This window comes from Pseudochaenichthys georgianus, chromosome 12 (assembly GCF_902827115.2).
Source record: "Pseudochaenichthys georgianus chromosome 12, fPseGeo1.2, whole genome shotgun sequence".
NCBI lineage: Eukaryota > Metazoa > Chordata > Actinopteri > Perciformes > Channichthyidae > Pseudochaenichthys > Pseudochaenichthys georgianus.
This window is the reverse complement of record NC_047514.1, coordinates 990,349-1,013,338: the sequence shown is the minus strand read 5'-3', so window position 1 is coordinate 1,013,338 and position 22,990 is coordinate 990,349. Positions and strand designations below refer to the sequence as shown.

The 22,990-nt window shown below is 42.7% G+C and overlaps 2 protein-coding genes and 1 pseudogene across 2 annotated transcripts in view; all 3 read right to left on the bottom strand.

Moving 5' to 3' along the window:
• Positions 1–5,505, bottom strand: part of LOC117455846 (E3 ubiquitin-protein ligase TRIM39-like) — a 16,235-nt gene extending 10,730 nt beyond the window's left edge. Inside the window, exon 1 of the mRNA XM_034095450.2 lies at positions 5,342–5,505. The gene's annotated coding sequence lies outside the window, so the exon portion shown is untranslated. The remainder of the gene's footprint in view (positions 1–5,341) is intronic.
• Positions 2,588–8,716, bottom strand: LOC117456500 (E3 ubiquitin-protein ligase TRIM39-like; annotated as a pseudogene).
• A 5,490-nt stretch (positions 8,717–14,206) lies between these two features.
• On the bottom strand, positions 14,207–21,619 carry LOC117455847 (nuclear factor 7, brain-like). The gene is made up of 2 exons (XM_034095451.2): positions 21,468–21,619; positions 14,207–15,964 (listed from the first exon to the last, which is right to left on the bottom strand). Exon 2 carries the CDS (start codon positions 15,945–15,947, stop codon positions 14,562–14,564), a length of 1,386 nt encoding a protein of 461 aa, XP_033951342.1. The 5' UTR covers positions 15,948–15,964; positions 21,468–21,619; the 3' UTR covers positions 14,207–14,561.
• Positions 21,620–22,990: the final 1,371 nt, after the last annotated feature.

Below are 22,990 nucleotides of genomic sequence, written 5' to 3'. Positions count from 1 at the left end.
TCTTTAACTATCCATCCACCGCCACATCCTCCTTTACTCCTTTTTTAGTTACACATGTTTACTACACCCACTTGAGACCAACACTGAAGTTAGACCAACACTTTGAAACATGTACAAATTAAGAAAAGTTGTTTGATTGGTTTTTGAGCATGGTTTTGTATTGGTATCAAAAACAGTGGGATTTCAGTGATACAGTTATTGACGAATACGTTCCTGGTATTGTGATAGTTTGAATGCATCACATTCATTACAGTATTTACTAAGGTGTAAATCAACAGGCTTCTTGGAGATGGACGCATTAAACGTAGAATAAATCAAAAACTCTGCTGTTAACTCACTCATGACTTACCATCACAATTAGAATCAGTGTCTTTGTCTAAAACATTTGGATATAAGAGCAATGGGTTCATCTATCATCTATTTTCTTTATCTAGTAGCGCAGAAGTCCGTCTGGATTATATTATAATTCAGTTAAAAGGAATCTAATTATTTTGGCTACTATTGTGCTCATAAAACACGGTGACTGTAGGATCCTCGACATGTCCAAAATAGGGAATTCTACTTCAAAGGAGACATCATCTGTTCTTGGTGGTGTATTTGATCTACTGTAAATCCATATTTGAAACTCTGGAGACAGCAAACAACAAAACCTTTGGTCTGAGGAAATCCTTGTGCTTAATTCTTTATATAATTCATGATAACTTATTCTTTCTTTGTCCCATCCAAGTGTATGAAGTAATTGCGCATAAGAAAACAATGCAATACAGTTATTGGTATTTGTTTCAGTACACTTATTTATTTCAGATAGATCTTATAGGTATTACTGTTAGCTTCAGCTTAAGTTATAGTGCAATGTTTGCACTAACACCATATGTATATACAAATAAAGGCAATGCACAGTTACATCTCTACTTTACATAAGGGTGTCTGCACAATCTCACATTACAGCAACAAAATCCTGCGGTTTTTGGCAAACCGAGTACCAGAAAATATACATTTAGGTCAGTGTTAGGGGGCACTGACCCCCCCTGGCCCCCCTCGAACCGCCCCTGTGTGTAATTAACAAGGATAATCTGGTGTTTTTTAGTCGATGAGTAGTGCAGATATCACTGTAAAATCAATCGACAGTAAGGGGAATACTTACTTCCGGGTGTACAATTCTCCGTTATCCAATGAGAATGGACGCTCACATTGCGTTTAAGGGCAGCCGACACAAACGAATGCCGTGCTTCCATGAGCGTCAAATCCCGCCGCAGATGGGAATACATTGCAATCAGTTGAAAGCTATGTGCGTCCCTTTATGAAGCTGAAGAAGCCTTGGAGCGTCACAACTGCACGCCACGGACACTGACCAAACGTCGCTCCTGGGCGATTATGGAGTGAGAGTGTGTTGGTCTGGCTGCAGCATTCTGAATTAGCTGTAGCATTCTGATGGTGTTTGACAACTCTCTGTATTTTAGACCAATCACGACCAAGCCAAGTTTCAACAGACTCTACTCTTCCTACTTTTTATTCTGAGACGCGTCATGTCAGTGAGGAAATAAACATGAATACAATGAGGAAAAGAAGCAACTTGTTTTCAGTCTGAAGAAACCTCTGTTCTTGTGAAACTGATTTAATCAGAAATGTTAGTTTGTTTATTATTTGACAGCATTGTAACATATTTTTGTTCCTTTCTCATTAAATGTGATTGTTGCTGCTTTAATAATCTGAGTGACATCATTATTAATATTAATGAATAACTCTATTGTAACATACATGTTTTTATATATTGAAGTCGTGCACACATTACTTTATCTTCTCCATTATATATTTTACTTTACTATATATTATTATATTTTATTAAACGTCGCTGAATACTCAACTCTGATTGGTCAAATTAGAAGTTTAACAGGTTGTTAATTCTCGATAACACACCGCTGCCAAGAGATCAGTATTTTAGATTGAGATTAAATCCTTTAGAGTTTATAAGCGTGTGCATTTGATAATCCACGCTGAACAGCAATGGGTCGTCCTCTCTGTTTCTCCTGGGAAAACTGGGTTTAACATTTACTCTGTATTTAAATACTTAGAAATGTCTTTAAAACATTTATTTTATTCCCTGACGAAGAGGTCTGTCAGGGAGTTCATTTAAACCCAGTAACTCTGTATGTTTTATCTGATTATACAAGTTTAAAACTGCATGTAATAAAACTAATAAAAAACGCATTTTATTTTGGATCTGATAAATGATTCGCTGCTCAAACTCGCAGTTGGATTAAACATATTGTTTATTTTCCCATCATGCACAAATAACAAATGAACAATTTATAACGACATAGAATCAATAAAACAGAGAAGGTTGAACTATAGCCTGACATAAAGATCTGAATCTGGGTGAGATCATTTCAAATGTGAAGAATATATATCTCTTATTTCCTCTAAAGGAAGCAGATCAGCATATTTGATGAACATGATGTTACTTGGATAAAAGTGTCAGCTAAATGCACGTGTTTCAATTTAATAAAGGTTGACAGTATGATCAAAAAGCAGATTATCAAACTCAATAACAACAAGAATAAAAACATGTTTAGAATAAAGACCAGCAGGAGGACGGGTTCAGAGGTCAGTGAACGACCCCTTTAAGAGATATTTATCTCTACCCGCTCTGATCCACTGTCACACACACCTTCAGCGGTAATATCTTCACTTCATCCCCAGTGTAAATGTATGGAAACATCTTCACAGTGAAAGTGTGTGTGAAGGTGTGTATGTGTGTGTTAGTGTCAGGATCAGAGAACGACAGCTTTCCTCTGTTCCAGTCCAGATTCACTCTGACCCTCTGGAGCTTCTTCTGCAGGCTGAGAGGAGTGGATGGAGCTGGTGGTGACCATGCTGAGTATTCACCTTTATAGAAAGCTATTCTCCATAATCCAGACTTCATGCGTCCCTTCCTCTGGGCAGACTTTGCTGACACACCAAGTGCCCAGTATGTACTGTCTGTAACCTGGACATCCCAGCTGTGAGTCCCTGAGTTAAAGCCCTCAGAGCCCAGGACAAAGGGGTATTCATCAAACCTCTCTGGATTATCAGGAAGTTTCTGTCTCTCTCCTTCTCTCACTCTGGTCAGATCTTCAGACAGGAGGAGTAATGGATGAGCAGTGTTTGGGTCCAGGATGACAGGAGAGTAGGACACCATGTGCTTCATCTTGCTCCAGATGTTGAAGCTGAGGTTGCCCAGGTGTTTGGCCTGGTCTATCAGAGCTCCTGGGGGCAGCTGTGGAGCCTCCAGCAGGGGGCGCTGCAGCCTCTCCACTGCAGCCTTGTAGCTGTGCAGGAAGGAGACGTCTTCAGCTCTCAGCTCCTCCTCTGTGGCTCTGACTGTGTGTGAAAGAGCTGCTATCTCTCTGCTCACAGCCTCCATCCTCTCCTCCATCATCCTCCTCTTCTGCTCCTCTTCCTCCCTCAGTGCAGCCATCCTGGCCTCCTCTTCCTCTTCTAGAAACTGGTGAAGCTTCTTAAACTGCTCCTTAATCTGCGTCTCTGTGTGTTGAGCCTGGACCTTCATGTGTTCAGCTGTTTGATCAAACTTCACTTTAACTTCTTCAAAGAGCTTCAGTTTCTCCTGAAAGGGCTGCAGAGATTTCTGGAGCTCCTCTCTGAGATCCTGAGCAGCTTCATCCATTGGTGTTATTCTGTGGTTTTTGTGTGTTTTTGAATCTCTGCAGACGAGACACACTGGCTGCTGATGGTCCAGACAGAAGAGTTTGAGTTTCTCAGAGTGCAGACTGCAGAGAGCCTCTGTAGATCTCTGATCCCTCTCCAGTAAGAAGGTCTCACACAGGTTCTTTAAAAGCAAAGTTGGGGAGGAAGGACATCCTTTGAATGTTTGCTCTTACAGACTGGACACTCCTTTAACTTTTTTCCCCATCCACCCAGGTCTGCAGACAGGCTTTACAGAAGCTGTGGCAGCAGGACAGGATGACAGGATCTCTAAGACTTCCTGACAGACCGGACAGCAGAGATCTTCCTCTAAACCTGGAAGCCATGTTGTCCTCTGAGTGAAGCTGAAACACAGCAGACCAGCAGTATACAGTCAGTCATGGCTCCCTCCCCTCCTCTAATGACTTCACTGAAATTCACTTTTGGCGCTTTTCCACTGCAGGACCTAGCACGGCTTAGCACGGTTTTAGTTTGGCCTGGCCCGCTTTTTTTGCTTTTCCACTAGGGGTAGTTCTGGCTCACGGGTACTTTTTTACTTTTTTTCTGGTCCTCGAAAATCGAGGTTCCTACCGAGCCAACAACCGAGCTGAATATGCTAAACTAGTGACGTAAACACTCCCGACTGCTGATTGGTCAGAGAGAATCGTTAAAATCGTTGCGCGAGACAGTCCCCAAGCGTCGCTTAAGCACCATGTTTAAAACAGACGAACTACCGTTAAACAAATCCATAAAGAAATGGCAGCAAAAAAAAAACACGCCGTGGTCGTTTGACGAGGTACAGACGTTACTCCATCTCGTTGCGGATTAAAAAATACAACGCCTGGACTCGGCAACGGCTGCAGGATGGTAAGTTTTTGCTAACTCTCTGTTCTTTGCTTGAAAGCCTTGTGTGTCCCTATCTATTGTAAAGCTCATTTCTAACAAACATGCCTATTTTATCCGTACATTTATGTTCCACAACCCATGCTTTTATGGAGCCCCGAAGAGCTACGGTTAGCACAGATAGCATTAGCAAGAGCTATTGTTTGCTAACACCATATGTACCATTGTTTACGTCCAGTTTTCTAGAGTTAAGTAAGAAATGGCAAAACGACTGGAATTGTTACTTTTTTTAAACTTTAGATCATCGTCAGTAAGTAAAATAAGCAATACCAATGTGTGGAAATGCTCTGTTACAAGTAAAGTAACGTATCAAAAGTAAAAGTAGTAAGAATCACTATTAATGTTGCAGCTAGTAAAATTGTGTGACATCCTAATATATTCTTGTATATTCTTCATTGTTAAGTATTTTTGCACTTTAAACTGGTCTCATAATTATTCATACTCATATTCATTTGTAATTATCCATTTACTTCATGACTGTATATTGTTGGATCTCCAACAAGCCGTGTAGGACAGAGAGTGAATACACATACTATACAGAGATGCTGTTTGAGAAACCAATGTGAGTTTGGAGCATTGAACAATGTAAATCTGTTCTAGTAGACCTCAACAATGGAATCATGATCAGTAGAAATGGCCATGACATGGGAACTTTAAAGTGAGCATGGCCTACCAAGGCCAAACTAAACCCTGCTAAGCCGTGCTAGGTCCTGCAGTGGAAAAGCGCCATTTGAGTATTGTTTGGAGTCAGACTCACCTTCAGGGGGTGGAGGGTCCGCAGGTTGAAGCAGCAGTGTTGTAGTTTCCACTTTTCTCTCCTGTCGCTGAACTCAGAGGAAGTTGTTAGTTTGGTCTGAAGGTGAATCTGATCGTCTGTTTTTCAGTCCGTCTGTCTCTCTGCAGTGAGGGAGAATAACAAACTGTTTCCTGGTTATTGCAGCTTCCGGTTTTGGCTATGCGTCAGTCTCACACACATACATTACCAAATAAGGAGATACCTACCAGAGATAGGTCAAATCCACCCAAATGACCCCAGAAGTGTTTTTTTGTGCTAAATCTCTCTAAAAAGGTCAAATTTCACTTGTTTTGCATCAATCTTGATACAGGGTACTTATTATATGTTGTAGTTTGGATTCCTAAAGCTTTTAGTCTACCATCCCATCATTCAAGGGTGGTTTTCACTATAAGTAATTATTTATCTTTTTGGACGGACACAATAATTTACATTTTTTTACTGTGTACAATCTGAATTTACTTTATAATAAAAACATCTATATTGATTCTGACACTTCTACATCCAACTCACAGGTGTAACCTTGCTTTGAGAAAAAAGATTATTAATGTAACCCTTTTAGAAGGGAAGATATGGTCATTTGTTCTGGGAATGTCATCTTCGAGCCTGAGACCTGAAAAACAGGCTCGGGGCTTATGTTTCCTTCTGCACTTTTTTCTTGCGACACCAGGGCATGTTTGGTTTGTTCTTTGAGGGGAATAGTTTTGTTGAAGCTGTTGTTGGCCTGTGGGAAAATGTAATCATAAGAAATGACTCTGGAAAAGCTGCAGATAGAGCCATAAGAAATGAATGCAACTGATTATTTAATGTTGTTTTTATAGGCAATAATTTATGCTTTGTTAGTTCCAGGTTTAATATGTGCAATAAGTTCATTTCAAGTTTTGCAATAAACACTGAACCAGTCCGGCCCTCGACTAGTACCCATTTTTTTATTTTGGCCCACTGTGTATTTGAGTTTGACACCCCTGCTCTACATCATCATCAAATGGTTCTTCACAGAAAATGAGCCAAGGCCATTGAGTGCGAGTTTGAAAAAATTATTGAGGATATAATTTTTCTTTAGATAAATAATGAAAACGGGTCCCACAGACCCGAACACCATACAAGGGTTACGTGTGTTTTTGTGAGCACTTTGAGCTTAGTCTCTTGTATCTTAAGTGCTATATAAATACACTGTATTATTATTTATTACGCAGCAGCTGTTAAACAACCTGTTTACAGATGTGTGTTTCACCTCTCTTAAGTTTCCTGTCATCTCTCTACCAACACTTATTTAATAAAGTCGTAAAATCATCACAAATGAAGTATAACAACTTTCGTTAAAATGCATCTATGCATTTCATTTCAAACCTTTATTTATTCAGGTGTATCCCATTGAGATCATTGTTCTCTTTTTCAAGGGAGACCTGCTCAAGTAGGTTCCACATGAAACATACAACCCGGTATCACGGCAAGACGTGAACATGTGACGATTTACCATGCTGGGAGACGTGAAGATGTCACTTTTTCGTCCCTTCAAACGTGACAGTTACACGGTATTGTTAACATGGCCCAGCCAGTGGAAAACTACCCGGAAATGCCAAGCAAATCCTCTCCCCCGACGGTCGGTTGTTATTGTCAATATTAATATAATTATTATTATTATTTTTTTATACACACTCGATTTCGCCAATTTTATTGTTGCCCCAGCTGGTCGACACCTCTTTTAGCAGAAACAAAGGCTACATTAATGTATTAAATCGATGTTAATCCATGCGTGTGTTTGTGGAATTAACGGACGTGGCGTTGTGAGATTGCGTTGCCAGGCAACAGCTTCAGTTCATGTTAATTTACAAACTCTTCAACTACAACCGTAGTTATATTTAAAAACATGTTAGAAGGCCTCACGAAATACTTTCATGTAAATAAAAATTATAATGTGAAGGAATGTGTGTGTATAACAAAATACATCCGTCATAAACTAAACTGGAAACAGACGTAGGTAAGATCCTCAGCTCGATGATTGGATGGTTTAGCCGGAATGCACGCTGGGATTTGGTGTTGATGCGATGTGAAATCCGAAAACATTTAAAAGAAAAATGAAATAATACTTTATTCCGAGTGTGCTTGCTTTTCTCTTTGAAAGTCATCACATAACGGCATTGTAATACACGGTTCGGCTGCATTAAATATTACATATCTGCCGTAGTTATCTATTTATAGAGTGGCGAAGTCACGCCCATCTACTTCCGGTCCATGGGACCTTATTTCGGAAAAATAATGTATTGAAGTCAATGGAGAGAGAAAACATATCTTTCGATCCCGTTTGAATTGTGCCACAAATTACACATGATGTTTGTCAATCTTAAAAAATAATTTCCATGTCAAAAAAGTCACAGTTTGTCGTAAAACTGTTGAAATATAAGTCAAATACGCAACTAGAAAGACTACAAATCCCAGAGTTGCGTAAGTGATGTCACAATTGTTTTCCTCCACTAAGAGATAGCTAAAATCAGCGCCATATCGATATAATCTGGGGCGGTGGTGGCGAAGTCCATAGGGACTTGCCTTGGCAACTGGAAGGTCACCAGTTCAAGTCCCGGCAAGACCAAGTGCGACCGAGGTGTCTCTGAGCAAGTTCCCCACTGTTCCCCACACTGCTCCCCGGTCGCCGTTCAAAATGGCAGCACACTGCTCCTAACACTAGGAAGAGAAAGAATTTCCCCACGAGGGATCAATAAAAGTCCATCTTATCTATCTATATGACACTGGCCAAGATAAGATAACTTTAACAAGATGCCTGTGTGCTTAGTACCAGGTTGTTATCATACCAGCAATGGGTCTTGCTCGTTCTTTCGCTTCCCGTCTGATGAAAGGACCAGGAGTGGCTGGATCAAGTTAGCTACCTAGCTAGTAGCTAGGACGTTAGTTAGCATTACAGCCTTGTCATTTTTATTAGCCTTAATATGAAGTACCATTAAGTAACCCAAAATGTTAAACAGTAAGAGTAGTAGTCATATTTTGTGAACCCTTTGAAGAGTACTGTCACCGGTGTGATCATTCTATAATACACAATTTAAGCCCGGGGGAGAAATGCTAACGCTAGCATCGGCGATCTTTTCTACTTCATGCTATCTGCACAAATGAATGACATTAAACATTAAAAAGACCAGGCAGTTCAGAGAGAATCAAAGTGTGAGGATTTGCAGTTCTCCCTCCTTCTGTTCCCCTTTGTGTTTGTTATTGTCTGTGTGTCTGTCTTCCTGGCTGGGCGTGGCTGACCCACTTCTGATTCCCGCCAACTCACCTCCTCAGCTGCTGCTCGTCATCCTGATTACAACTACTCACCTTCACCTGCATATATACCCGGTTCCTTCATCCAGTATTCACCAGTTCGTCGTTTCACCACGCTGGTAATTCAACTCAGTATTTCTAGCTTGTAGCAAAACCTAAACCCTCTGTGTTCCTGTAATTCTTACCTTGTGTTCTCTCTGTTCAGTATCTGTCTGCCTACTCCTCTGCCTGCCACGTCCAGCCACCTACCCCTCGTCTGTGTTCCGCCGTGCTTCTCCGCACACCTGCTCCAGCCTGCTCGCTCTCGCTAACTCGGGATCCCCGGCTTCCTGTGGCGGCGCCAGAGTATTTTTGTTGGGTAATCTATGGTAGGGCTAACCCATATAGTGGTGGGGCTCAAGTCAGTATTTGTAATGTAATTACATACACGCTATATCGCCCCCCTTGACAGTGAAACGCCAAGCATGAGGCTTTTATTAGTCTCCTTTTATCAGCTAAATTACATCGAGAGCAACAGGTGTGAGTTAAACAATACAATAGCCTATTCTACCAATTCCACGTTGTTACAACATGCTACGCAGCGGCAGAAACAAGAAAAGTTGGCATATAGAATTGACACGGAGAGGGAGAGAGAGAGGGAGAGTGAGGGAGAGAGACAGAGAGAGAGAGAGAGACACAGACACAGACACAGGTAAACAGAGAGAGACGGACACAGCACACAGGTGGCCTGTGTCTCTATTGTCATACAAAACACTTTTTCAAATGACTATTACAAAATATATTCAAAACTCACTATTCACTCTTCAGGTGGGTCGTGTGACTCTGGCACCTGTTCGATTTGTACCAATGCGAGGGCGTTTAAGAACAAATCTATCCATCCGAAATATACAATTAATCCTAGAAGTTCTGCTGTCTGTCTGCAATTTACTCGGCGCGAGTTTGGTGACTTTTCACTGAACGTGACGTATCGACGTATCAGTAATGCATGACGCAGCAGACCCATTTGATCACTCCGCTGTCGACACGCCCTGTCTATCAGGGAAACCTTCTGGTCAACATGAGCAGCTAATCCGAGCTTAGTTGACAGCAATCAGTCCATGGCACATCACATCACAAATCTTGCAGCCCAGATCTCAACCCTGACGTCTTCAGCTGCAATTCCTGCCACCTCCAATCTCCTTCAGGATTCCACTCCATGTCGGGATTCCCCCATCGCCGACCCGGAACCTTTCCATGGAGAGGTGGAGAAATGCAAAGGAATTTATTTTTCAATGCAACAAGGTTTTCGCCAGCGCCCCTTGTCCTTTTCTTCTGATGTGACTAAGATTAACTATGTGTTGAGTTTGCTTCGTGGCAAAGCAACTAACCTGGGCCGAAGCATTGAGTTTCTTCAGTGGACTGAGTCTCTTTCCTTTGGAGTTTTTTCTGAACATTTGTCCACTGTTTTGATCACCCCGTCTACTCTGGCTCAGCTGCAAATGGTCTGCTAAATTTGCAACAAGGGACTCGAACAGTGGCAGACTACTCTATCGAGTTTCGCACACTGGCGGCAGAAGCCCGATTGGGACGAGGCGGCTCTAAGGGCAGTGTTTGTTAGGGGGTTGAAGGATCAACTGAAGGATGAGCTAGCTGCACGAGATGAGCCTGCCGACCTTCAGTCATTAATCACCTTGGTATCTCAGTCTCGACAGCCGGCTGCGGGAGCGCTGTGTGGAGCGCTGTGCGGAGTGCTGTGCGGAGTGCTGTGCGGAGCGAACGCAGCGTTCTCCTTTTACTTTACCAAGTAAGTCAAACTACTCACCCAAGTTTGCTCCCTCTGAATCCAGACCGTCTGGCTTCACCTTGCCACCCCGCGTGCCCACCTTTGCTAAGGAGGAAGCGATGCAGTTGGGACGTGCCGGACTATCTCCTGAGGAACGTCTTTGACGTATGAGGTCTGGAGAGTGCCTGTACTGTGGCAAATTGGGGCATTTCCTTGCAAACTGTCCTGTCCGCCCAAACGCAGGAGCTCGTCAGTGAATTTGGGGGTCCTGACGAGTCCTCATCCTACTCCAATTGTAGCCCCAACCTTGCGCCGTTTTCTCATTCCTGCCAGACTTTGTGCTAACTCTCAGTCTTTGCCCCTCTCGGCCCTCATTGACTCTGGAGCAGAGGACAGTTTTGTGGACCTGGAACTAGCCAAGCAGCTGGGTCTCACCTTGGAAACATTACAGGATCCTATGACTGCTTATGCCTTAACCCAGGTAATGGTCCGCCTAACCTTCAGTTTGTCCCCAACTCTGTCCGTTCCCAAGTCCTGCAGTGGGTCCACAGCTCTCGTTTCGCCAATCATCCTGGGGCCAACCGCACACTCTCCCTTCTCAGGAGACATTTCTGGTGGCCAACTGTTGATCACGACACCAAGGAGTTTGTTTCAGCCTGCACTACATGTGCTTGGAGCAAGGCCTCCCATCAGAGACCTGCGGGATTGCTCCAACCCCTTCCTATTCAAAGTCAACCCTGGTCTCATATTGCTCTGGACTTTGTCACTGGCCTACCCCCCTCACAAGGTAACACAGCTGTTCTCACTGTTGTTGACCGTTTCTCGAAATGTGCCCATTTTGTAGCCCTGCCCATGCTACCCTCTGCCCTGCAGACCTCCCAATTACTAACCCAGCATGTCTTCCGTCTGCATGGTATTCCGGCTGACATCGTCTCCGACCGTGGTCCTCAGTTCACCTCTCTGGTTTGGAAGAATTGTTGTCATTCGCTTGGTGCATCGGTCAGTCTAACCTCTGGTTATCATCCCCAGTCTAACGGCCAAACTGAGAGGGCCAATCAAGACCTGGAATCAACTCTCCGCTGCATAGCCAACCGGAATCAATCTACCTGGAGCTCCCATCTACCCTGGGTAGAATATTCCCACAATTCCCTCACCTCATCTGCTACTGGTCTCTCTCCATTCGAAGCCTCTTTAGGGTACCAGCCACCCCTGTTTCCCGAAGAAGAGAATGAGTTGGCTGTTCCATCCGTCCAGCAACATGTTCTCCGGTGCCGTAAGATCTGGAGGGACACTCGCTCAGCTCTCCTCCGGACTTCTGCCAAAAACCAACAATCTGCCAACCGCCATAGACATGTCGCTCCCCCTTACACCCCTGGAGAATCTGTTTGGTTGTCTTCCAAAAATATGCCCCTCCTTACCGAGTCTAAGAAGTTGTCCCCTCGGTTTATGTGTGTGTGTGTGTGTGTGTGTGTGTGTGTGTGGTGTGTGTGTGTGTGTGTGTGTGTGTGTGTGTGTGTGTGTGTGTGTGTGTGTGTGTGTGTGTGTTGTGTGTGTGTGGTGTGTGTGTGTGTGTGTGTGTGTGTGTGTGTGTGTGTGTGTGTGTGTGTGTGTGTCAGTGGCGGATTTAGGATTGTAGGAGATCCGGGGCTTAGCCCTGGATTTGTTGGGGGGGGGGGGGGCTAGGGGGAAAGTACTATCTTTTACAAGTGGGGGGGTGGACTGAACATCCTTTAGGGGGGTCGTCGCCTCCTCTAGGGGGGGTCCGGGGGCATGTTCCCCCGGGAAGATTTTTTTTTTTTTAAATATTGAAGTTAAAAGCATCAATCTGGTGCACTTTGAGAGCAACATTAACCCTACCTTAATAATACCTTAAAGCGGACAAAATGCACTGGAGAACACTTATTCATTAACACCCTTTAATGAAGCAAACTAATGCCGTAACTCACTCAAATACAGTCGTTTACTTATTTCGGTGAAACGAATGTGCGTAGAGTTTTAAAGGATGCGGATAGTCTCACCTTGATTCTGGCGCATTGCTTATCGTTTTATAGATCTATTCTCATCCACCATCTTTGTTTGTGTCGTAAAGAGTGTAAGAGTCACATTTCTGAATCGGACACTCTGAGTGTATGCAGTCACAGCCAATCGGAGTCTGATTCAGAGGGTTGCCTGTCAGTTCCGTTGCTATGGTTCCGTTGTTATGTGTACTGAAACGAGAGCCGGTATAATTCCACGCGCGAAAACAAAATAAAAATTGGAATACGTTATTTTAGTTTCTTAAAAGTAGACTGAGGTATGACGGGTTAACGTTACATCTTAGGATAATTTGTAGTCATGTTCTGTATACATACTAACATATAAGGGTATACTTAGTGTGGTTTCTCCATGTTTACTAGCTATAACATTAACGTTACATCACTCTCGCAGATATCACCATTAGATTCACAAACCTGAAACATCATCCATTTCTTCACTGCTGGTGATGACATTGTTGTCAGCTGCTGATACTGCTGCTGCAAAAACATTTTTTTAAGTGAAACATCCGGTGCTTTTCAGAAAACATCCGGGGCTTGAGCCCAAGTAGCCACCCCCTAGCGCCGCCACTGGTGTGTGTGTTGTGTGTGTGTGTGTGTGTGTGTGTGTGTGTGTGTTGGTGTGTGTGTGTGTGTGTGTGTGTGTGTGTGTGTGTGTGTGTGTGTGATGTGTGTGTGTGTGTGTGTGTGTGTGTGTAGTTGTGTGTGTGTGTCCTTACGTTACAGTGTGTTATCTGATCCACTTCTCTTTTCCTTCGTGAGAAGCAGCTCAGCACAGCAGGAGCAACAGAAGTAAATGAAGATATTTAACACTTATTTTATTACATAGTTCTTTCATGAGATTTTAGCCGCAGCGCTACACCTTTTTACATTAGTTAAGTGTTTGCTTATTTTACTTATTGTTCTTTTAATCATGAAGGAGATCAGTTTGTTCGGTTTTCCATTTTCCAGTGAAGGCGTTTTTGTTTCATTAGTTTTCTAAAGATCCCATTGTTTATGAGACAACAAGATAAAGACCCTCGCATATCATGTTAAGTTTCTGAAACATTGCTTTATTTTCATCTCTTATTGATCCGTGATTGAATGTCATTTACTTTAGATGTAAAGAAAACAATCCTGTTATCTAAATGTTAGGATGATGACATTGTCAATCAGACTCAGAATCAGGTTCAGAAATTGAGTTTGACACCCCAGGCCTAAAATAACTTTTTAAGTGCTTTTTTATGCAATAATTGAATTTCCAAGATACAATGGAAACCGTTTTCAGTTTGTGAGGGAAGAAATGAAGAGTTTCTGCTTTCCTGATGTCAATGAGGAGCTCGTTCCACCATTCATGCACTGACACTTTCCCTCCGCCACAACGCAGACTCTCTGCATCACATTAATGCACACAATGTACACAATATCTGGTCTTTTATTATTACTGCACATATTTTATTCCATTCTATTTCAATGTAAATACTGTTTTTTTTATTTTACTATATTTTTGTGTTATTTTTAATGTTATTATATTTTTCATAAAATAGTTGTGTTTTTTTATTTTTGGTTTTTATGTATGCACCACGACACTAAGTCAAATTCCTCGTACGTATCAACCTACCTGGTAATAAAACTGATTCTGATTCTGATTTCGGAGCCAGGATAGTGTGTTTTGGGGGTTTATTATAAAACTAATAAAAAACGCATTTTATTTTGGATCTGATAAATGATTCGCTGCTCAAACTCGCAGTTGGATTAAACATATTATTTATTTTCCCATCATGCACAAATAACAAATTAACAATTTATAACGACATAGAATCAATAAAACAGAGAAGGTTGAACTATAGCCTGACATAAAGATCTGAATCTGGGTGAGATCATTTCAAATGTGAAGAATATATATCTCTTATTTCCTCTAAAGGAAGCAGATCAGCATATTTGATGAACATGATGTTACTTGGATAAAAGTGTCAGCTAAATGCACGTGTTTCAATTTAATAAAGGTTGACAGTATGATCAAAAAGCAGATTATCAAACTCAATAACAACAAGAATAAAAACATGTTTAGAATAAAGAGACAGCAGGAGGACGGGTTCAGAGGGCAGTGAACGATCCCTTTAAGAGATGTTTATCTCTACCTGCTCTGATCCACTGTCACACACACCTTCAGCGGTAATATCTTCACTTCCTCCAGAGTGCTGATGTATGGAAACATCTTCTCAGTGAAAGTGTGTGTGAAGGTGTGTATGTGTGTGTTAGTGTCAGGATCAGAGAACGACAGCTTTCCTCTGTTCCAGTCCAGATTCACTCTGACCCTCTGGAGCTCCTTCTGCAGGCTGAGAGGAGTGGGTGGAGCTGGTGGTGACCGTGCTGAGTATTCACCTTTAGAGAAAACTATTCTCCAGAATCCAGACTTCATGATTCCCTTCCTCTGGAGAGACTCTGCTGACACACCAAGTGCCCAGGATGTACTGTCTGTAACCTGGACATCCCAGCTGTGAGTCCCTGAGTTAAAGCCCTCAGAGCCCAGGACAAGGAGGTGATAATCAAACCTCTCTGGATTATCAGGAAGTTTCTGTCTCCCTCCTTCTCTCACTCTGGTCAGATCTTCAGACAGGAGGAGTAATGGATGAGCAGTGTTTGGGTCCAGGGTGAGAGGAGAGTAGGACACCATGTCCTTCATCTTGCTCCAGATGTTGAAGCTGAGGTTGCCCAGGTGTTTGGCCTGGTCTATCAGAGCTCCTGAGGGCAGCTGTGGAGCCTCCAGCAGGGGGCGCTGCAGCCTCTCCACTGCAGCCTTGTAGCTGTGCAGGAAGGAGACGTCTTCAGCTCTCAGCTCCTCCTCTGTGGCTCTGACTGTGTGTGAAAGAGCTGCTATCTCTCTGCTCACAGCCTCCATCTTCTCCTCCATCATCCTCCTCTTCTGCTCCTCTTCCTCCCTCAGTGCAGCCATCCTGGCCTCCTCTTCCTCTTCTAGAAACTGGTGAAGCTTCTTAAACTGCTCCTTAATCTGCGTCTCTGTGTGTTGAGCCTGGACCTTCATGTGTTCTGCTGTTTGATCAAACTTCACTTTAACTTCTTCAAAGAGCTTCAGTTTCTCCTGAAAGGGCTGCAGAGATTTCTGGAGCTCCTCTCTGAGATCCTGAGCAGCTTCATCCATGGGTGTGATTCTGTGGTTTTTGTGTGTTTTTGAATCTCTGCAGACGAGACACACTGGCTGCTGATGGTCCAGACAGAAGAGTTTGAGTTTCTCAGAGTGCAGACTGCAGAGAGCCTCTGGAGATCTCTGATCCCTCTCCAGTAAGAAGGTCTCACACAGGTTCTTTAAAGCAAAGTTGGGAGGAAGGACATCCTTTGAATGTTTGCTCTTACAGACTGGACACTCCTTTACTTTGTTTCCATCCCACCAGGTCTGCAGACAGGCGTTACAGAAGCTGTGGCAGCAGGACAGGATGACAGGATCTCTAAAGACTTCCTGACAGGCCGGACAGCAGAGATCTTCCTCTAACCTGGAAGCCATGTTGTCTCTGAGTGAAGCTGAAACACAGCAGACAGCAGTATACAGTCAGTCATGGCTCCCCTCCCCCTCCTCTAATGACTTCACTGAAATTCACTTTTGGCGTTTTTCCACTGCAGGACCTAGCACGGCTTAGCACGGTTTAGTTTGGCCTGGCCCGCTTTTTTTTGCTTTTCCACTAGGGGTAGTTCTGGCTCACGGGTACTTTTTTACTTTTTTCTGGTTCTCGAAAATCGAGGTTCCTACCGAGCCAACAACCGAGCTGAATATGCTAAACTAGTGACGTAAACACTCCCGACTGCTGATTGGTCAGAGAGAATCGTTAAAATCGTTGCGCGAGACAGTCCCCAAGCGTCGCTTAAGCACCATGTTTAAAACAGACGAACTACCGTTAAACAAATCCATAAAGAAATGGCAGCAAAAAAAACACGCCGTGGTCGTTTGACGAGGTACAGACGTTACTCCATCTCGTTGCGGATGAAAAAATACAGCGGGAGCTCGACGTCGCAACGCGAAACAACGCCTGGACTCGGCAACGGCTGCACGATGGTACATTTTTGCTAACTCTCTGTTCTTTGCTTGAAAGCGTTGTTTCCCTATCTATTGTAAAGCTAATTTCTAACAAACATGCCTATTTTATCCTTACATTTATGTTCGACAACCCATGCTTTTATGGAGCCCCGAAGAGCTACGGTTAGCACAGATAGCATTAGCAAGAGCTATTGTTTGCTAACACCATATGTACCATTGTTTACGTCCAGTTTTCTAGAGTTAAGTAAGAAATATGGCAAAACGACTGGAATTGTGACTTTTTTTAAACTTTAGATCATCGTCAGTAAGTAAAATAAGCAATACCAATGTGTGGAAATGCTCTGTTACAAGTAAAGTAACGTACCGAAAGTAAAAGTAGTAAGAATCACTATTAATGTTGCAGCTAGTAAAATTGTGTGACATCCTAATATATTCTTGTATATTCTTTATTGCAGGGTCGGCGTCATGGGGGGTCATTCGCGGGCCATGCCCCCCCAAATGAGTCTCTGTGCCCCCCCAACTCAGGGTGGGCAAGCCTTGCCACTTTGCAGTTTTTTTTTTTTAATCATATCAGTGAAAACGTTTCCACTAAAGGTTTTTTGTGTGAAATACATCAGAAATAAAGAATACAAATATAAAACACAGCCTGAGGTGTGCTCACTGCTGCTCTCTGATTGGTGTGTTGCTTGACCAATGACCCCCGACCTTTGTTTTGTTATCATTACGTGGCTGTGTGTTTAGATGAGATCCCAGTGGCGATCTGTCCATCTGTTACACTGATTATACAGTAAAGCCATCGAAAATAATATGATATACAGTGCAGTACAAGTAGCCTACTTCTGGGTCTCTGTGTTTCATTCAAGCTCGGCTCTGTGTGTGTGGCACGAGCGCATTTTGAGTGCGCGAGTGGTAACGTGGAATGTTGTTGTTAGCATCTGGTTAGCTAGCTATGCTAACGGATATAAAGAGCTGTTTCTACACCAAGGTGGAGGAGAGTCCTCTCCTGTCAGACTGAGAGGATCGTATAACCTCAGCTCAGTGAGGTAAGGACTCGCTCAGTGTTTAGAATAGATAGTTAACTTTAGTGTAAGTTATCTCAGTGGGTCTCAAGCGGTTTGGTCACCATTTATGTAAACAAATATTTGCGAGGAATACGTTTATATGATCATTATAGTTATTAAAGAATAAGAGAATAAATGAAAAACGGGTATGAAATACTATAGGACAGTAACACAAGAATACAGTTTAAAAGGGGAGTGATTAGTAAAAATATCCATAAAGAAAAAGTAAATCTGTTTACAGTTCTGTTTCATATGGATGCTGCTCTCAGCATCCATAGATCTCTTCATGTTGCTTTCAAAGTGCACCAGATTGATGCTTTTAACTTCAATATTTTAAAAATAATCTTCCCGGGGGAGCATGCCCCCAGACCCTCCTAAAGGAGGTTAGGTCCCCCCCCACCTAAAACATGTTCACATGGATGGGATACTAAATACATTTGCACACTTTTATTTGGTGGCCTATGTCCATATGTTTCTGTTTTGGTGGTCGTGCCACAACCGTGCATGCATGCACAAGTCATAGTACGCTATACAATAGCACTACACCCCTGCAATGTGTGTGAAATACACTTTACAGCATGTTTTTTTAAATTGAAGTTGCGTTGGTGTTTGTGTGTTATTGATGACAGTGTGTGCCCCCCCGTGGTAAATGATTGCCCCCCCATTATATTTGTTCTGGAGCAGACCCTTCTTCATTGTTAAATATTTTTGCACTTTAAACTGGTCTCATAATTATTCATACTTATATTCATTTGGAATTATCCATTTACTTCATGACTGTATATTTGTACATACATATATTTATATTCATTATCAACAGGCTGGACATAATGTAATTCACTTTCACAATCATTGTAAACATCTAGGGCCAGAACCATCTTTAGTTCATCCTTACCGTTGTTTATACTTATATATTTTATTCTTATATCCTTACGTGACCTGTACCTGTCCTGTGTGTTTCATTCTTATTGCTGCTGCTGCTATGACACCTGAATTTCCCTACGGTGATTTAAAAAAAATAAAGTTCGTCTTATTGTCTTCCAGGCAAGAGGAAACAAGGAGAGGAGCACCTCACAGTCCTGAGGGAGATGCACAGTGCAGATCTGGCCCAGCAGGAGCTGAACCGGGCCCAGCAGGAACGGTTGTATTTATGTTTATAGTTTGCTTTGTTATTTGCACTTGTTTGATGATTAAACTGTACTTTGTAACAAGTATTTTTATCGTGATTTCATCTGTGTTAAAGGTGGGTTAGGTAATTTTGGAGAAACCAGCTCGAGTGCGCTAGAATTTGAAAATACACCGCCGGAAAAAATCTGCCACTTCCTCACAGAGCCCCTCCTCCAACATACACTAACGCGCACATGACCAATGAGGGCACGAGATAAGTTTGTGCCGAGATGGAAGGCTGACAGGCAGGTAGGCCATCCAGTTACTTTAGCCGGCTCAGATGATTGGTCGTGCATTTTACAGAGCCACGGCTTCCACAGATGACATTTTGTAATGTATTTATTGTCAAAGCACTTCAGATATTCTTTGCTATCGGGATGTTAAGAGCATTCAATGGAATATAACAAAAAGTGTATCTCGAGCCGGTTTCTCAAACTAACCTACTCCACAAAACAGACCTTAATTTATTAGAAAGATTTTCTTTTCATGATCTGTTATTTTCTCAAATGTTCTTATTATGGGGCAGTATACAGGTGCTTGAAATTCAAATATTTACTAAATAGTCAATTCTGATCACTTTTTTTTAAAAAGACAAACACATGTATATACCAGGGTTTCCGTTAGCCGGTAATTACCGGTTTTTAGCTGGTAACATTTATTAAAAACCGGTAAATTCAAAACCTGCCGGTCAAAATGTCTGGTAATAATTAGGGAGGCTCCGATCGATCGGCCGATATTCACTCTTAATAATTTGATCGGTGCTCTCTATAGAGGCCGATCAGGAGAGCTGGATCTGATCGATATGGACATGAACGCGAGTGAAGTATAACCGGACGCGAGAGAGAGATCAGATCAGCTGCTGAGTCTGACCGAGACACGCAGCTCTGTATAATCACCTGAAGCCCCGCCCTCTGTTTAGCGAGCTGCAGGAGCTGCATGAGAAACTGACGTGCTGTCAGGAGAGAGAGGGAGGGAGAGAGAGAGAGAGAGAGAGAGAGAGAGAGAGAGAGAGAGAGGAAGGGGAGGGAGAGAGAGAGAGAGAGGGAGGGAGAGAGAGAGAGGGAGGGAGAGAGGAAAAGAGAGGATCCGTTTCTCCCGTGTTATTATTCAAATGTGATGTAAACTTTTGAATAATGTACGTTATCTACTACAAGTAGTTTGTTTGAATGTAATAATTCTGTTGTTTGTTGTTTGTGGAATAATTTATTGAAAAATGAATGTGAATTTTTCGATCTGTCACGGCCCGTCCACACAGCGGCGTGCGTTGACGCTTCCCCATTCACTTTGAATGGGGTGATGTCACTTTTAGCCGAAATGCATCGTGGGAAGCGACGTGGAGTGTAGCTGGCGTGGCTCGCTGCAAAAGTTGAGCAATGTTCAACTTTTGACGCCTCGGCGAGGTGTCAGCCAATCGAATCATATGCCAGTACAAGCTCTAGCCAATTAAACCGCTGCTTGTGTGTCAGGGGCGGGAGATTCATGTGATTGGTTGTTGGTCGAGTTTCAGACACGCCCGCCGGCAAGCGTCAGCGCACGCCGCTGTGTGGACGGGCCGTTACGATTATAAACTGAAGCAATATAAAAATGAGCCCCGTGAACTGAGTTTTAAACTGAAGCATATCTGCTCATAGTCCGGTAATTACCTGCTAACGTAAACTCTGCTACACAAGTCTTATTATTATTATTGAAATATGACCAGTAAGTTTCAAATTTGTCCGGTAAAATAAATTCTGCCCGGACATTTGACCGGCGAGAAAAAATCCTAGCGGAAACCCTGGTATATACATGTTGTATGATTGCCCAAACTCTCCTGTTAGTTTCTTCTGTATTTCGTCTTGCTATACGCAGCCTTTTCCGAAACAAAGTTTGCCTCCTGTAATGTTGTGACATACTCTTTGGTCCGGAGTTGTGAATACCCGGAATGTTATATGAGTATGTTATGATGTAGCACAGAGCGTGAATAAAGCACAGTTATACTCGCTGTCTCCTGAGTTGTCTATAATAAAGCAAGATACAAAAGGACAACACTATACCTCCTTGCTGTGATAAAAAGCCACATACCAAGAACCAAGTAAACGATCGCTTCCATATCCTCCATTGTTATGGTGTTTTGTGAGTTGTGTCGCATTGAAGATAACGTCACGGCAGTTTTACGCAGCGTCGCTCCGCCCGCCGAACAGCCGGTCGCCCCGCCTACACTGCGTCGTTAACTACCCCAGTTACTAACTGTAATGGAAACGCAGCTTAAAGGTCCCATGTCATACTTTTCTGGTTATTACCTGTCCCCTTGGGTGTTATGTAGCTTTTTCTGCATGTAAACGGTCTGCAAAGTCACAAACCCTCAAAGTGCACCCTATAGCGAGTACACACACACAGTGACGTCACCATATCCAAATGGACCAATCCGTGGAGCTCCTCACACACCAGGATCCCTTGCAACACTATCAAACGTAGTGGGGGGACCTTTAGCGTCGAGCATAGAGCTGGGGGGGGGGGGGGCAGGAGCTCCAACAAGCCGTGTAGGACAGAGAGTGAATACACATACTATACAGAGATGCTGTATGAGAAACCAATGTGAGTTTGGAACAATGTAAATCTGTTCTAGTAGACCTCAACAATGGAATTATGATCAGTAGAAATGGCCATGACATGGGACCTTTAAAGTGAGCATGTGGCCTACCAAGGCCAAACTAAACCCTGCTAAGCCGTGCTAGGTCCTGCAGTGGAAAAGCGCCATTTGAGTATTGTTTGGAGTCAGACTCACCTTCAGGGGGTCGAGGGTCCGCAGGTTGAAGCAGCAGTGTTGTAGTTTCCACTTTTTTCTCCTGTCGCTGAACTCAGAGGAAGTTGTTAGTTTGGTCTGAAGGTGAATCTGATCGTCTGTTTTTCATTCCGTCTGTCTCTCTGCAGTGAGGGAGAATAACACCTCTGCTGAACGCTGTCTCCTCTCATGTAGCTCAGGGAGTGTCTCAGTCCAAAGTGCTGATTTATTGCTCGAATAAAGGTTATAGTGGGTGAGTTAAATTATTAACTAAGATGTTGTTAAAGAGGTGAAGTAGGCTCCCATAGTGTGAAGGTTTCACAAACCAAACTCAAATATCTGTCAAGTATATGGCATCAGTTTAAAACATTGAACCCATTTATCTCTCAGAACCTGTCAACACTCCATCAACAAATTATCCTGGACTTCATCTCAATGGCAGATTTCATAATTATGTTATTCATACTAACACATAATCAGTCACGTAAAGACAACTATTCATTTAGAGAATTAGCTATCGTTATGCTATAGACATTATACGTGCAACAAATTATGTTTAGTTATTAACTATTATTTACTTTCATTATTGGCAGAAATACATGCGTGCACAAACAGGACCTATACACATGCACTAATGGAGTGGTGTCAGATGGGGGTAGTTGGGTTTGGTGCATATGAGGCGAGCGGGCACCTCTCCAGCTACAATAGATTAGATCAAACTTTATTGTCATTGCACAGAGTACAATGAAATGCAGTTTGCATCCAACTAGAAAGGTCACAGTAAAGTGCATGCGGTTAAAATAAATTCACATATCAGATCAATGTTCATAAATGTACAAATATGAATACATGTCTTTTGTTTTTGGTCTGCAGAAGTCACGATACGTATCATCATTACTCTCACAGAGATCATCTACTTTATTTACGCGTCAAGTCGTAGCCATATACCATATACATTGGGACACACATCCCCCCCAATATTCAGATCAAAATGCTTTTTGGACGGGTGTCTGGGAGGAAGTTGGGAGTCTTTTGATTTTTGATTGAGCGGCAAGCAGCTAGTGCGAGTTGTGACTGTAAAACAAAAGGGCAATAAAGTGTTCCTGTTTCTGCTGAAATTGCGTGGCACAGACCTTTCTATGGATTGAAATGCTTTAATATGATTATTGTTATAGTTGTACTTTATTTATTAACAGGTTTTAAAGTATCCCATGTGTTAGTGAATTTTGTAATATGTTCCTTTAGAATGGCAGGAAATTAGTATTCAAATTTTGATTTAATTTTTGGTCACCCCCAATGTTGACTCCATGGCTACGGCCCTGCAATTTCAACCCAGTCTCACAAAAAACGTGTAATAACTACGTTGGTCCACAACGTGGGAGAAGGTATAAGGAAAATAAAATAGGCCCCAAAATAGAACCTTGGGGAACTCCACAGGATAAGGGCGCAGAAGAGGATGTAAAGTCACCAAGCCTAACAGAGAAAGATCTCTGGGACAGATAGGACCTGAACCACCAACCCAGTCT